This window comes from Schistocerca piceifrons, chromosome 3 (assembly GCF_021461385.2).
Source record: "Schistocerca piceifrons isolate TAMUIC-IGC-003096 chromosome 3, iqSchPice1.1, whole genome shotgun sequence".
Taxonomy (NCBI): domain Eukaryota; kingdom Metazoa; phylum Arthropoda; class Insecta; order Orthoptera; family Acrididae; genus Schistocerca; species Schistocerca piceifrons.
The window spans coordinates 701,429,611-701,446,449 of record NC_060140.1 but is presented as its reverse complement, the minus strand read 5'-3'; the positions used below and the strand labels follow the sequence as shown (position 1 = coordinate 701,446,449).

The 16,839-nt window shown below is 40.9% G+C and overlaps 1 protein-coding gene across 3 annotated transcripts in view; it reads right to left on the bottom strand.

Annotated features, from left to right (window-relative positions):
- LOC124790003 overlaps window positions 1-16,839 on the bottom strand; it is a 141,572-nt gene that overhangs the window by 79,659 nt on the left and 45,074 nt on the right. For all 3 annotated transcript variants that reach the window (XM_047257544.1, XM_047257546.1, XM_047257545.1), the window contains exon 3: window positions 6,097-6,372. In XM_047257544.1, coding sequence (XP_047113500.1) covers window positions 6,097-6,372 — 276 coding nt within the window. The remainder of the gene's footprint in view (window positions 1-6,096; window positions 6,373-16,839) is intronic.

Below are 16,839 nucleotides of genomic sequence, written 5' to 3'. Positions count from 1 at the left end.
TTTATAATGTCTGGTTGTTTTTATGGAACAGGTCAATTATGCATTTGTTTATATGGACATGCCCCTTCTCTAAATCATGGTCCTAACGAGCACTACTGTTGATAGGACATGACCCCCTGTTATAGCAAATGATGGATACAGATACAAAGATCATTTAAGCCAGTAAATGTAATTTGAAAAAAAGTTTGCATAACCTCTTTTTCAACTGTAGTCTGGCATCAGTGAAGGCTGTAAATGAAATTTTAGTACTTGTGTTTTAAGCGTACCATCGTCACTATGATCTAGGAGCAGCGTCTTTGGCCAGTAATAGTCTTGAATCCCAGGTTCGTTCCCAGCCACAATATCGAAAAAAACAGCCCAAAGTCGTTTTGCTACGAATTAAATTGATGGAGATAGCGAACTCAGCTTGGACAAATCATGGACTCTGGCACTTCATTTAATAAATTGGCAAAGAAGCCACCACAGAGTAGCTCATAATGATACGTCAACTTCCCAGTGTAGATCGACCACATAGCCAAAGATTCATTTTATACGTACGTATCTGGCGTCGACCTGCGTCTCTGGCGCATGAGTATCTGTGGCCGCATTCGCATTGGTGCGCCCCACGCGTCTTGATGGCGCTTACGCAGTAGGCCAACGGGAGCCAACAAATGGCAGCCAACGGATTCAAGGGATTCGGCCGTGTGAAATCGCAGCTGGGTCTAATAAATTGTCAAGGTTGCACCCATTTAATTATTGCTGTAAAGTTGCGAGTTAGGAGCAAATTCACCAGCCAATATTGTGAGAGAAGAGGAGGATTTAGCAGGTGCAGAATTTATTTTACAGTAAAATATGATCATCAAAAAAAGAAGAATAAGAACAAGAAGAAGAAATGACGCTGGTAGACAACCTCTCTTTTATAAAATAAGAAGCAGTATAATGGGACAAAATTACTCTCTGATTTAAAGCTGAATTGAAATGTGGATTATTTCATGATTTTTTTTTTTCCAAATGAAAGCAAAAGATTTTGACTTCTTATTGGCATAATCCGTATCACTTCATATCTGTCAAAGGTCTTTTACTGTCGCCTTTTGAATTTTCTCTTATAATTCAGAGAAAATTTTTTTTTTTTCACAAATGCCAATGCAGGAAAGTTAGATCGTTTTCTGCTGGTTAGTACCATGTAGTGCTATATTCTCTGTAAAGGAGAGCTTCCAGTTTTACGATGGACAGGGTTTATTTTAGAAAATCATTTTTTAACTTTCAAGTGTTATTTTTGTTGTCTTTGTTGCAGTTATTTCTTACTACTTTCTCTGTTGCAGTTATTCTTTTCACTTTCATTATTGCAGATATTTTTGTTGTAGTTTCTCGTCAGTTTCTTTGTCGTGGTTGTTCACTGCAGGTTTCTGCAATATAGTAGTTCAGTATTAATTTGTTCACTGAAGAGGCTTCTAAGAAATCTGAGACTATCCAGTCAGTTCTGTGTTTTCGTGAGGAATTTGCCAGTTGACACAGCTGCAGTGTGTTTTGCGAAAAGGACTGTTTGAAATGACTTCTGACTTCTGAAAGAGTGATATATAAGACAAACAAAATTTCAAAGTGAAGATATTTCCAGTGAAGACTTTTTATGTTCTAAATGTTTTGACAGCATAACAACAATAATAATATCTGAACAAGGTGAAACCTCCCATGGTGCTGATGATGTAGATTTTGCATCAACAGAGGAAGAATTAAATACCCTGAATCAGTCAACTACAGAGGTAGGTGTTAGTCCTGTTAAGAAACCGTAGTCAGTGAATTCGAGTCATAATCTCTATCCATCAAGAAATCGCAGAGAAATTATTAAAGCTATAGAAAACAGTTTTGAACCACATTCCATCAGTATCAACGTGCATGGTAGACAAATCAAGAAATGTGAGGTGTGTAAAAGGAATGTTTGGAACACCGAATCCCTATTATAGTAATCCTGTAGAAGCAGATCAAGTTCAAATAGTGCAGTTATTTTATCTGTAAGATAAATGGGACTGTTCTCGCCAGAGTGCCAACAAGAAAGACACTATAACTGTTGTTGTGGACTGGCAAGACAGCCAATCCACAGTGACGGGTAACCGAAAGGCACGCGCTTAAACTCACGCAGGCTGGCGTGAGGTCTGAAACAGGATACGTAATGAATGCTATAAAGAAAAGTACGTAGCTGCTGTAATACTTAACTTTAATCCACAATTGCTGAACATTGGTCTTGTTGATGTACATGCTTCATTAGATACATAGCAGAGGATAAATGGCGCCTTGCTAGGTCGTAGCAATTGACTTAGCTGAAGGCTATGCTAACTATCGTCTCGGCAAATGAGAGCGTAATTCTCAGTGAACCATTCCTAGCAAAGTCGGCTGTACAACTGGGGCGAGTGCTTGTAAATCTCTCTAGACCTGCCGTGTGGCGGCGCTCGGTCTGCAATCACTGATAGTGGCGACACGCGGGTCCGACGTATACTAGCGGACCGCGGCCGATTTAAAAGCTACCACCTAGCAAGTGTGGTGTCTGGCGGTGACACCACAACTGTAACAGTTGAAGGTCAAAAAGTTGTTGAAGTGAAGAGGTATATGACTCGCAGTATCAAAGAAACTTTTGCAATTTATAAGAGTAACTATACAACTTTCACATATCGAAAGATCAAAATTTTATGCAATACGACCTAAGTGGGTAGTTCCACACCCAGCTAAAGATGTCTGTTTATGTGTGTATGAGCGAATTTTGAACTTTGTGTGGTAATTTTGAAGAACTTACAGGAGCACGTGGTATATGACACCTTGGTTGGGCATGTGAAGTCATTAGTAGTCTGTGACGTAAAGCGAGAGACTTATTTGTGTCAAGAATGTGGTGACTGACCTGGAAAGGGAGTACTGTCTTTACAGACACTTGGCCCAGAAGACGTAGCAGATAACTCTGCAGAAATTACATATTCGACATGGGAGGAAAATAAACTAATTAAGAAAACTGTTGCCTTTGACAGTTTCATTGATGAACTTGGTAAATGGTCAGTGAGAGCAGTAACACACCAACATTTGAAGATATTGCAACAACAACACATTGCAGAAGTGAAAGGGCGTGTACAGGCTGAAGAACCATGTTTACTGCTTCACTGTGATTTTGCTGAGAACTGGTCTGTATTTCTCCCACAAGAAGTACACGGGTGTCATTGGAGTAATGACCAGGTTTCAATTTTTACAGGAGTGACATATTTTCAAAACAAGACCACAAGTGCCGGCCGCTGTGGCCGTGCGGTTCTAGGCGCTTCAGTCTGGAACCGCGTGACCGCTACGGTCGCAGGTTCGAATCCTGCCTTGGGTATGGATGTGTGTGATGTCCTTGGGTTCGTTAGGTTTAAGTAGTTCTAAATTCTAGGGGACTGCTGACCACTGATGTTAAGTCCCATAGTGCTCAGAGCCATTTGAACCAAGACCACAAGTGTTGCAGTTATAAGTGATGACGCAGGACATGACTCGGCATATGATTTGCTAGCAATGCGCAATATTCTTCAACTGCAAACAGGGGCAGAGAAGATCATCATTATTTCTGATGGTGGTCCTAGTCATTTTAAAAATCGTTACCATCTTTTTGTATTGAGCAAGTCAGTTGTGCCAACTGATTGGGTATACAGTGCTACTGGTCACGGGAAGGGGTCTTGTGATTGTGTAGGTGGCCTGCTGAAGTACCATGCTACAAAACATAAACTTTTCAGACCAAATACAGCTGCGATTCAGAATGCTGAAGATTTTACGAGAGTCGTGAAATCTTACACATCCACAGCCCTCTTTCTTTTGTCCAAAGAGGAAATCGAAGTATTCCGTGAGCAGAAAAAAGGAGAATGGTCCAAACAAACTACTCCTGTGAAAGGAATTCAGAAGACACGTTTTTGGACAAAAATGATGGGTGAAATATTGCACGCACTTTAAAGAGCAAGAAAGAAGAAATTTTGTTCGTTCGGCCAACTCCTAGGATAATATTCAGATTCACAACCTAAGAAGGGGTATGTTTGTGGTGTGTGTGTGCATGACTGTGACTGGTGGATTGCAGAGAATTTAGACACCAGTTATGAGTTACACAAATTGTAGTGAACTTTATGCTACAACATGGACCAGCTGCTGGATATAGGTTGCCAGCTGAAGGACAGGAACAACGCCATCAGTGCTCACGTCCTGTTCACAATGTTTTGAAGATTGTAAGTTCCCCAGTTCCTATTGGTTCAACAGGAAGGCATCATTCTACATCAAAGGAAGATACTGAAGCACTGGAACACATTTGTAGTTCACTGACAGGCTAATTTCAGTACAAAACAGAGTGCACAGAAGTTATATATAAATTGAAACCTTTAAGTCTTTGACCTCTCTCACACATTTTGGAACCATTTACATTCTTGAGAAATGAGTCTCTAACTCATTTCTCAATACTAAAATTGCGTTAAACAAGGCTAGGTTTCCATTTTTATGAGCCTGTTATGTGATAATGTGGTAATAAAACAGGTTTTATGTACGGCAAAAATTTCAATTATTTGTGAAACCTTTTCAACCTAAAAGTTCCGGCTCTCCTTTTCAAGGAATGTAGAACTATGTGGTACTAACCAACAGAAAAAAAATCCAAATTTTATGGATTGGAATTTTTGAAACAAAATTTTTTTCCATACATTATAAAAAAGTTCAGAGCGCTATAGTACAGACAAGTCCAAATGGTGGATTTCTTTGAATCATAAAGCAATTAGCTTTCAGATAAAAAAACCAACAAAATATCTAGAACTGTCGCAGAGGATTTTTTCCAAAATTCACATCTTCAAAATAGTATGCGCAGTGTCATCTTTGAAGGGCTGTATCACGGAGCAGAAATTTTTTTGGAGGAAACAAAGAAATACGTGTCCCTTACTTAGTCCTTCATTTTAACATATGCTAAATTCAATAACATCCGAGACTATGAAGGTATGATTTTTTTCCTAGCCTACCTGAATTGAAATGGACTATGCCTACTGAATTGTGCTGGCCCTAAATTACCAAAGGTGACGCCACTTTTACAAATGCTGCATCTATAGCAGGAAGATTAAAGGTCACTCTGAGTTTTGCTTGTCTCTTTATCGATCACGGCGAAAATATGTCAATGAAGTCTAAATTTCGTTTTTCACATCTGCTCATTACTAACAGTTCACTTACTTCCATGCAAGCGTGTAATATTTTCAACTTATCTTTATTAACACAGTTGTTAGCGTCCCATAAGCACACCCAATCACGGAAAAACTCTATCAGCTTTAATGCTCTCTCCATATTCCACTCCACACTCCAGTATTTTTAAACGCGATAAATATAGACTTTAGAGAGAGCAGGCGCTGCCTGCAGATGAAACAGCGACTGTTGAAATGAAGCTCCTCGGGACAGCGACAAGTCGAACTCATATGTTTTATTGAAAAAATTAAAAAAAAAAAACATTCTAAAGACACAGAAAACTGCTATCGAACCAATGAATGTTCGATCCGGCGTCCATACTAGGAGAGAGGTCTCAAGGTCAACCAAGTGCCAAAGCTTTGATGTTAGCGACAGGAGACCGAACCACAACCAAGGCCAATCACTTCGTTGACTCCGATTTGCCGCCCGTGCACGCTATGCAAATCTCGGCCAACAGAGTGGTCAGCTGTGAGCACGTAAGCTTCACACAAGTTTTCCGCGGTCCTCCTGGACACGTAATCACTGGAACAGCTTACTCACCTGAAGATGGCAACCAGGTGAACCGCGGAAATATTGTGTTAGGATCACTTCATGATCCGGCTGCAGGCCCGAGAAGAATATTATGAAGCGGCTAGCTGTTTTCCATTGGCCTTCGTTGGCCTGTTGTGTACGCGTCTTTAGGGGACGGAGCGAGTGCTGTGGTGACAATGTTTCGCTTCACTCTGATGGTAGCCGGAAAGTATACTGCCGAAGTATTGGAAGAAGAAATTGAATTTATGCGGCTGCACGTCCGAAACGTAACAAATCAGTCATAGCGCTCCGAAAACACGAAGATGCACAACACTGAATTGGTTACTATATGGCTTAAAGCTCAACGTCAGTTAAATACGAGCAGCTACTCTGTGAACTTACGTTGAAAATATGGTCGTACACTGTGCCTGGAGGTTTCTGACGGACCACCCTGCGACCGCCCCTGGCAGCTTCTTCTCCAGCTCGTCTAGCCGCGGCGCCGAAGCCGCTGTCACCCTCTGCCGCCCCAGTGTAGAGTCGGACACCGGACATGTAGCCCAGACCGTCAGTTGCAGCGTCCTCCATTAGGCCAGCCGCCGCGCTGGCTCCGTCGGGGCCATCCTTGTAGTCTTCGAAAGGGATCGACACACCACTATCTCTCAGCGACGTGGAGGTTCCCTGTGTTGCAATAGATTGATCGATTTGTGAAAAATGTTACGTGGTCAATTATTATTGGTCCTATCCGAGGCGCTTGGGTAGTGTTCCCAGTGGGTAGTGTGCTGGATATTACCGCGGTGTTAAGATTCGAACGGTGAGAGGCGACAGTTGGGACTGGTTGGAGAGTACCATGCAGCGTGCAACGAGAGAAGGGACTTTGGAGTGTGTCTGCAATAGAGATCAGAAACGGAGCGAGTACGAGTCTAACGTTCGGGTTGCATAGTTCATAAATAAAGGCGCTGCTGTTACATCAGCTTTCGCAGATCAAGGCGCCGCTGTTTCATTAGAACTAATGGACTTCCTTCGTTCCCGCTGTAGTTACGCGAGTATGACGAGCCTGAGAACTGTGGCGATGCGCTCGGTTCATACTTATCGACTCGTTCTCTCTTACCGAAGCACGCAGGAGTGTAAGGCTATTAGTGATTCTTGCTTGAATAATAGGGGGAATGGATTGGAAAGAAAACGAGAAAGGAAAGAGATAGGAAGGAAAATGGTTCAAATGGCTCTGAGCACTATGCGGCTTAACTTCTGAGGTCATCAGTAGCCTAGAACTTAGAACTAATTAAACCTAACTAACCTAAGGACATCACACACATCCATGCCCGAGGCACGATTCGAACCTGCGACCGTAGCGGTCGCCCGGCTCCAGACTGTAGCGCCTAGAACCGCACGGCCACTCCGGCCGGCTACGAAGGAAATAATGACTCTCAGTAGCGCAGGGTACTGCGGCAAAGTAACGACGAGAGTTGAAAATTGGTGCTGGACCGGGACTATAACCCGAATGTTCGGCTTCTCTGGAACGGTTTTGTTAACCGCCTCGGCCATCTGTACACACTTTCTTCAGACCCAAATTCCCGGATTCCCTCTCCTTCATCGCAACGATCCCAGAAAATTAACCCCCTATTCCCAGATTTCGGATTCCCGTAGCAGTTCGGACGTTGGTTGTGCATCCGCACATCCGTTCATCAGACAGCCGTCGCGCCCATAGACTTACAGGTATAAGCGGCCGAGGACGTTAGCGTAGCCGTTCTTGAGAAGCGGAGCTTCCTGGTTCCAGTCTGGCATAAACTGTCAATTATCGTCGTCGCAAAGCCGGAGTGCCTCGTGTGACTGGAAGTCATTATTTCCTTCGTACTTCTTTCCCATTTCGTATCCTCTCCATTCCTTCACCCCGGTTATTCATGTATTTGCGAGTGGTGTCTGTTCTGTTGGACATGTCGGACAGCACAGTTATCAACTGTTAGAGCGAAAGATGAGTGCACGACCTTGTTACTGACACCAACACTGACAAGGCGAAATGACCGTCTGTCGGGCTCGGATGGTATTTAACGAAGGTGCGGTCTGAGAGATTATGGAAGATGTAAGACGAAAATTAATTGATACAGAGTACACAACTGTAAATGCGTTTCGTACTATAGTCCACAAGGGAAGCAGTGGTTGGGAAGGGAGTAAGACAGGGTTGTAGCCTCTCCCCGATGTTGTTCAATCTGTATATTGAGCAAGCAGTAAAGGAAACAAAAGAGAAATTCGGAGTAGGTATTAAAATTCATGGAGAAGAAATAAAAACTTTGAGGTTCGCCGATGACATTGTAATTCTGTCAGAGACAGCAAAGGACTTGGAACAGCAGCTGAATGGAATGGACAGTGTCTTGAAAGGAGGATATAAGATGAACATCAACAAAAGCAAAACAAGGATAATGGAATGTAGTCTAATTAAGTCAGGTGATGCTGAGGGAATTAGATTAGGAAATGAGGCACTTAAAGTAGTAAAGGAGTTTTGCTATTTGGAGAGCAAAATAACTGATGATGGTCGAAGTAGAGAGGATATAAAATGTAGGCTGGCAATGGCAAGGAAAGCGTTTCTGAAGAAGAGAAATTTGTTAACATCCAGTATTGATTTAAGTGTCAGGAAGTCGTTTCTGAAAGTATTTGTATGGAGTGTAGCCATGTATGGAAGTGAAACATGGACGATAAATAGTTTGGACAAGAAGAGAATAGAAGCTTTCGAAATGTGGTGCTACAGAAGAATGCTGAAGATTAGATGGGTAGATCACATAACTAATGAGGAAGTATTGAATAGGATTGGGGAGAAGAGAAGTTTGTGGCACAACTTGACCAGAAGAAGGGATCGGTTGGTAGGACATGTTCTGAGGCATCAAGGGATCACCAATTTAGTATTGGAGGGCAGCGTGGAGGGTAAAAATCGTAGAGGGAGACCAAGAGATGAATACACTAAGCAGATTCAGAAGGATGTAGGTTGCAGTAGGTACTGGGAGATGAAAAAGCTTGCACAGGATAGAGTAGCATGGAGAGCTGCATCAAACCAGTCTCACGACTGAAGACCACAACAACAACAACAACAACTATAGTCCACGCTTCAGACGAAAAACATACCAATTTCGCCAAACGGAAACAAAATGATTGTATTGCTTATTCCACCTCCATCACGAGAAAATGTACAGGATGATTCACCTGCCCCGCAATGTTATAGATTGCCTTCTTAAAAAAATGAGCGATATTTTCATGTTGTCTCACTCGCTACGCGCAAACTTCTAGTCCCACAGAAAAAAATGAGCTGTACCTTTTTGGAGGAAATTTAATCACCTAAATATGGTACTTGGATACGCTTTCGCTGGAATTCACGGATTTGTAGTTATTCAAGAGAAACCTACAAAAGTGCCCTGCTAATGCATCTTCATCCCACGCTCATCCCTAAACGTCAGGATTTTTAGTGTTTTCACCATGGCACTTCCTCTTACTGCTGTACAAAAATGTCCGACTTGGCGAAGTATTCACTATATTCAACCTTTTGTGGGCTCTCCTGATTGTGCTGTTACCCCTCCAGCGTAGTTCGCAATTTCGACGACATTATTAATTTAAACTTGACTTCTGGAAACGTTACGCTAAGGCTAATTATGTCGACAATTCGATCCAGACTTAACCCTTAGTAGTATTGTAGTCAGAAGGCCTAACGAACACAACAATGTAATTGTGTATTTTATCCTGTTAAAACTTACAAAACTCTTTGGTAAAATTTACGAAAAAGTCACTTTTGCAATTTAAAATGTACACAAAAGTCACTTTCACAGTTTGTAGGTTCTCGAATAGACGACGGTGTTACAAAACGAATCAATGAAGAACAGAAAAAGTCGAATGTAGGAAATAATTCTTGCAGTCGCATATATTTGTTTAGTGGTGGGAAGGAGGTCCATAAACAACATACTAGAAATCCTGATGGTGGGCCTAAGTGTGGCAGTGGGGTTGCATTCGAAGATCACTTTGGTATACTTTTCTTGAATAACTCGAAAACTACGGCCTATAACGGAAACATATATAAGTAAAGGATTTAAATGAGTTAAATTTACTACAAAAAGGTCTCGTTCATTTTTCTGTACGAGTAATAGTTAGCTTGTAGCGAGCGAAAGAATATGAAACTCTCGCGCGTGGTTCATGAAGGCCAACTATAGCATTTTGGGCTGTGTAAATCGGCAGCGATATGGGCAGTTGAATCACACTGAAGTACTGCACAATTGAAAACTCGGTACAGAGCAACGTCACTGTTATATGACTGCGGCAAAAAAAAAAAAAAAAAAAAAAAAGCGCGCTATTCTGTATTCATTTGCTCACGGCAACATGCGTTTGTGGGCTAACAGCGAGTTGTGTAGCTCATCATTCATTTCCGTAATTTATTTTAATAACTAACCACCATTTGCAAATTACACTTCTTCCTCACGTCATGTTTCCTAGGTTTTGTCTACATAAATGTATGTGTAAACAAAACAACATTCACTGGTAACAGACCAGTCCTTATATTGGTATCCGAGGTCTCTTAGAAAAGTAGCTGATCTTTGACCGAAAAAAAATGGCTTAACTTGAGTGTTGTACACCTAATCACCCTCAAAGTAGTTACCTTGGATTCCACATACATCTCGCAGCGGTGCTGCAATTGTTGGAAGCGAACCGAGAAATCCTCTTTCGGAATAGAGATTAGCTCGACTGTGGTTGCTGCCATAATGTGCTCTCTCGTCTGAAATCACTTTCCTTTCAATGGTCTCTTGAGTTTTGGTAACGAGAAATTGCAGGAGACTATATCAGGAGAAAAGGAGCCTATTCAAGCACAGGAATCTGGTTTTTCGCCAGAAAGTCTGAATCAAAGGCGAGAAACCGCAAGTCCGGTTTCTTGCGCTGCACAACATCATGTAGGCGATGGAGGACCTTCCTTAGTACTACTTGGTGACTATTTGACCCTGTGGTTCGTACTCGTGTTGTACCACACTCAGGGGTCAAAGAAACCAGTCAGCTTCGTTATAACATTACTGCGCAGTTGGCAGACCTTCTTTGGTCTTGGTGACGAGGAATGCTTCCACAGTGACAACTAGGATCTGTTTTCCGGGTCGTACCCGCATATCCAGGGCGCATCACCAGTGATTCCGTTCACGAAGTAGGGGTCACTGTTTGTGGAGTCTGGCATGTCCTGTAACACTTCAACAGGAAGTTGCTTTCGCTTCCCTGTCAGCAGATTGGGCACGAATGTCGCCGACACTCTCTTCATGGCCGATTCTTGGGTCGCAGTGGAATATGCCGAAAAGTGCTGATGTCCACCTCTTGAGCAATTTTTCTGATAGTCGCTCGACGGTCCCGCATCACCACAGTGTTCACTTCGGCGATGACCTGGTCATTATGGCATATTGATGGGCGTCCGGAGCGTGACTGGCTTACCACCGACGTGCAGCCTTCTTTAAACCGGTTGTACCACTCCTTAATCTGTGTGATGCCCATAGCATCGTCACCGAAAGGCGTCTGAATCTTTCGAATGGTTCCCTCCTGGATGTCGCCCAGTTTCTGGCAAAATTTTTTGCAGTAGCGCTGCTCCAGTCGTTCCGTCATTTCCCTTGCAATGAAAAACCGACGCGAGCTCTACATACTACGTTACTCAACTGCTGCTTGACAGCAACTGACGTAATTAACAGGCGGGAAAAAAATTTACGCGTGCACACGAAGATTCAAGGTTGTTTCATGCAAGCGCGCTGGATTCAGGTCCACCAGGTGCTCGCATAGAAAAGAAAAGAAAGAAAGAAAAAAAACGAGGCCAGATACTTTTTTAACAGAACTTGTATAACTTGCTTCCGTCATTTAGGCAGGTCGAAAATTTTCTGACAGTCCATCGTCTATTTCAGAACGGCTACAAAACCGAAATTATGACTGTGTGAAATAAATGAGTAGTAATTTACAGTTTAGCGGCGAAAATTCATTTCAAAACGGTTGCCTATGTAGCATAAATGCCGCGATTCCCCGATTGTACGTGAGAACTCGTGTAGTCTCTCTCCTTTCTCAGCAGCCGGCCGGAGTGGCCGTGCGGTTCTAGGCGCTACAGTCTGGAACCGCGAGACCGCTACGGTCGCAGGTTCGAATCCTGCCTCGGGCATGGATGTGTGTGATGTCCTTAGGTTAGTTAGGTTTAGGTAGTTCTAAGTTCTGGGGGACTGATGGCCTTAGAAGTTGAGTCCCACAGTGTTCAGAGCCATATTTTCTCAGCACTTGTGCGGCAATAGATTCGGGTGACGAGTGGGTGGTGGTAGTAACTCACGAGTCGAGTCTACGGCCACACGTAGGTGACGAGTACGGAGACGATATTACAGGACTCGCTGGCGAGTGGAAAGCGAATGTACGGATCTTATTTCTGATCTATAGCTTGCCGACGGCGACCAGAATAAGGAGTAGATTGGTGCTTAACGCCCCGACGACAACGACGTCATTAGAGACGGAGCGCAAGCTCGGATTAGGGAAGGATGGGGAAGGAAATTCGTCGTATCCTTTGTCAAAGGAACCACTCCTGCATTTTCCTGAAACAATTTAGGGAAATTACGGGAAACGTATATCAGGATAATCAGAGGCGGGTTTGAACCGTCGTTCACCAGAATACGAGTTCACTGTGCTCGGTCGATCGCGAGCTCAGCTACATTAATTTGGAAAAGATATTTAAACTAGTTATTAAAAAATAAGGGACCGACTGGAGGTATCTGTTCTGTTGCGGCAGTAATTTCCGTAACCTCACATTGACGTTTTAGATTTCTCGACACGGCAATCTAGGAATTGCGTATAGGCTATAATTACAATGACCACTTATTGGATTAAATAAGCAACTTCTGGTTTTCAACAGATTGACAACGTCAAAATGCGAACCTTGTCGGTACCCAACATCATCATTACAATAGGCACAGATGTGGAATACGAAGCTGTAAACTTTATTTATTCTTTGCTTTGATTTGATGTTGCCAGAACTACATTAATTTTAAGTTACGTTACTTTATTTTGTCTTCATTCAATTAGATTGAATGCCTTTGCCTCTAAATATTATTGAACAACACTGTTAACTTATTCGTGCTTCATTTTTTACCAGCTTCAATTATCATTTAGAAAAAAAGGGGGCAATGATAGTCTCAATATTATGCTTTTAACTATTGAAACAACGATAATCTGGTATTCAGTAACTGGAAAGTAATGGACCTTAATTAGGTGACAATGAGGATAAATATAAGATCGGGAATCTACAGTTTTTACGTACAGCACATTACTGAACTAGAATTCATTGAGAATACCACTGGGTAATGCCTCACAGAGTTTCTAAATTGAACGAAAGTAAAACAACCTGACAGTTTCCTGTAGATGTTAAGCCGTCGTCTTAGTTGTTGTCTACAGTGCTCCCTTTGCTCCATGTAATATTGCAGGCACACCTTGATGCGCAATGATAAGTTATAGAGCAGGACCTCGATGTTACTTAAGCCTCTTACACCTGCCAGTACTTGTATGCTCTTGGTGCCTCGTTAGTAACAACTGCCCCTCAAACATGCTTGATACTACAAGCCAGTTGGTGTGTTCCAGCTTACGTCTCACAACCAAGTAAGTCTGCTGACGCCACACTAGCGTCCAGATAAGGCGCACCTCCACGAGTCTTTACTCTCTAGATTAGATTAGATTAGATTCAGTTTTTGTTCCATAGACCCAAAAAGTGAGATGATTCTCGTGGATGTGCAACATGTCAGAAAGTATAACATAAAAACATAAAACATTTGAAGATAATACTTACTACCTAATTATTTTTCAGGAGATTGTCAAAATACATGAATACAGTGTGGTAAACTCGAACAGCTCACATTTACAGAAATAATATGCCTTCAGAATCAAACATTGTTATGCAATATTAATAAATTTATCATACACAAAATACCTAATCTTGACTGTTGTAACCAAGTATGGTCAAAACTGAAATCTAACAGATATATTTACTTAAGCTGGCTTAACAGTCTCTGGTAACATATTCATCTATGGAGTAGAAGGAGTTGCCTATAAAAAATCTTTCAAACTCTGTTTAAACTGTGCTTTATCTGAAACCAAGTTTTTAATGGTTGCTGGCAATTTATTGTAAATGTGTGTTTCTTCATATTGGACCCCTTTTTGGACCAAGGTAAGTGGTTTCAGGTCTGTATGTAGATGGTTCTTATTCCTAGTATTGATGCTGTATATTGAACTATTGGTTGGAAATAGAGATGTATTACTTGCAACAATTTCCATTAAGGAATAAATATACTGAGAAGCAGTGGTTAGAATAAAAAGTTCCTTGAACAGATTTCTACATGATGTTCTTGAATTTACACCACACATGACTCTTATCACACGCTTTTACACCCTAAAAACTTTAGCTCAGTTTGATGAGTTGGCCCAGAATATGATCCTACATGACATAATAGAATGAAAGTAAGCACAGTATGTAAGTCTTTTATATTTATATCTCCTGCATCTCACATCATTCTCACTGAAAATACAGGCATTTTTTAGGCGCTTAAGCAATTCTGAATTTATTATTGAGTTGTAATCCCAGAAATTTAACATTGTCAACCTCTTTGATCTGCATGTCTTCATATGTTATACACATGCTGGAAGGAAATCTCTTACAGGTTCTGAGCTGCACATACCGGCTTTTCTGAAAGTATAATGACAGTGAATTAGCTTTAAACCGTTTATTAATGTCAGTGAAAATTTGATTAGCAGCTATTTCTAAATCTGTACTTGACTTGCTACTTATTGCAATGGTTGTATCATCTGCAAACAAAAGAAACTTAGCATCTGGCAATGTAACAGACAAGAGGTCATTAATGTACACAAGAAAAAGCAATGGACCCAAGATGGAACCTTGGTGAACACCACATGTAAGTAATTCCAAGTCAGATGAAGACTTACTGCTTAGTGGACAGGTTATTTCCCAACAACACCCTTTGTTTCCTGTTAGATAAGATTCAAACCACTTCACAGCATTGCCAGTGACACCATAATATTCTAATTTACTTAAGAGAATGCAATGGTCCGCACGGTCAAAGGCTTTTGACATGTCACAGGAAATTCCAGTATCCTCTAATTTACTATCTAATGAATTAAGTACATTCTCACCGAAAGTGCTAATAACTTTCTCTATATCAGAACCCTTAAGAAATCCAAAACTGTGGCTTGGACAATATATTATTTGCAGTCAGATGGTTAAGGAGGTGCTTGAACACAACCTTTTCAAATATTTTTGAGAAAGCTGGCAAAAGTGAAATTGGTCGATAGATTGATGGTATCTCTTTATCCCCCTTCTTCTAAAGAGGCGTAACTTCGGCATGTTTTATCCAGTCTGGAAATGTTCCACTCATAAGACACTGATTGCACGAATAACTTAAGACAGAACTCAACTCACATGAGCACTCTTTGATTAACTTCATTGATATGCTATCTTACCCACTGGAATCTTAGATTTTAAGGATTTTATGGTGGATGCTACTTCTTTGGGAGATGTGAGCATCATTTCCATTTTACTGAAGTTATTTTTAAAGACCGGTCTCAGATATTCCATTGCACTGTTCGCTGAACCTGACAGCCCTAAGCTGTCTGTAACAGAAATGAAGTACTTGTTTAATAGGTTTGCAACACTGCATGTACTTGTTACCAAAGTCTCTTTTATTTTAAGAGCTGTCTGTTCCTGTTCCTTTTTGGCCCCACCTGTCTCTGTCTTCACTATATCCCATAAAGTCTTTACTTTGTTCCCTGATGTAATTATCTTTGTCTCATAATAAAGCTGCTTCGATTTATGGATTACTTGCTTCAGTATTTTGCTGTATTCTTTGTAATGAATTACAATCCTAACATCAGAGCTGTTCCTAGATAGTAGATAGAGTCTCCTCTTTGATCTACATGACATCTTTATTCCTTGTGTAATCCATGGTTTATTTTTTGACTTCTGTGTGATTAGAGTTACCTTTAAGGGTAAACAGTTTTAGAAAGTGGAGGTAACTTTATTAATGAATGCTTTGTATTTTCCATTTGAGTCAGAGTCATTGTAAACAATTAATGTCTTTGAGCAATTTCCCGAACTTCTCAATTTTTGAGTTATTAATACCCTCCTGTATGCAGATTTAGTGGATTTTTTATCCTGACAAGTTTCAACATTTAACACAAGATGCTGCATGTCATGATCAAATAGCCCATTTACTATTGGTTTTGTGATATGACATTTTCCCTAGATTTGTGTACAAAAATATTATCAATAGCAGTCTCACAGCGTTTACATATCCTAGTGGCAAAGTTCACAGTAGAAACTAAATTGAATGATAGTATTACTGACTGCAATAATTGTTCACTGACAGAGCTTTTCAATAAATCCACATTAAAATCACCAGCTACCTCCATTTCTTTTTTTTAACCATGAGATGGGACAGCAGAACTCTGCAGACGATAATGCTTTCCCCAACTTTCCTCAATGGCATTAACCCAGGATTAATACATCACAATACAAAAATTTACACATATTTCTAATTAACACATAGTGTCTAAAAATTTACACAAGACAACAAGTGCATTTTATTTACAGTGGACACAATGGGAATTAATTTTGGGTAGCACATTTGTGTTACAGTATTATGGTAGTAAAGGACTTGATAAGTTTTTAATTGATAGTGGAAAGTTACATATTTGTATCTGTTCAAAATGTTGAAGTGCTTGAGCTTAAATTAATGTCTGACAGTAAAAGAAGCCAAATTTTGGACATGTTGTATGACAGTGAATGTTATATGACAAGTAAAACTTTTTATGTAAGACATTTTAATTAATATGATGACTATGAATGTTTATTTTAATTACGATAATCAATTACTTTGGTAGCTCACAGTGTGACCATTCAACCAGTACTTTGTGTGTTAAGCTGCTGCATGGCAATAAAATGTTAAAGTTTCTTTTTGGCTTTCAGTATACCACTAGCTTGCGCCATTTCCTACAAGTCTATTTCTCTACCTTATCAAATTACTATGTTCTGATCATTAGTAATGTTGTAGTGCTCACAGAGAGAGACAGAGATAGCGAGAGAGAGAGAGAGAGAGAGAGACATCTAGATCACCAAGA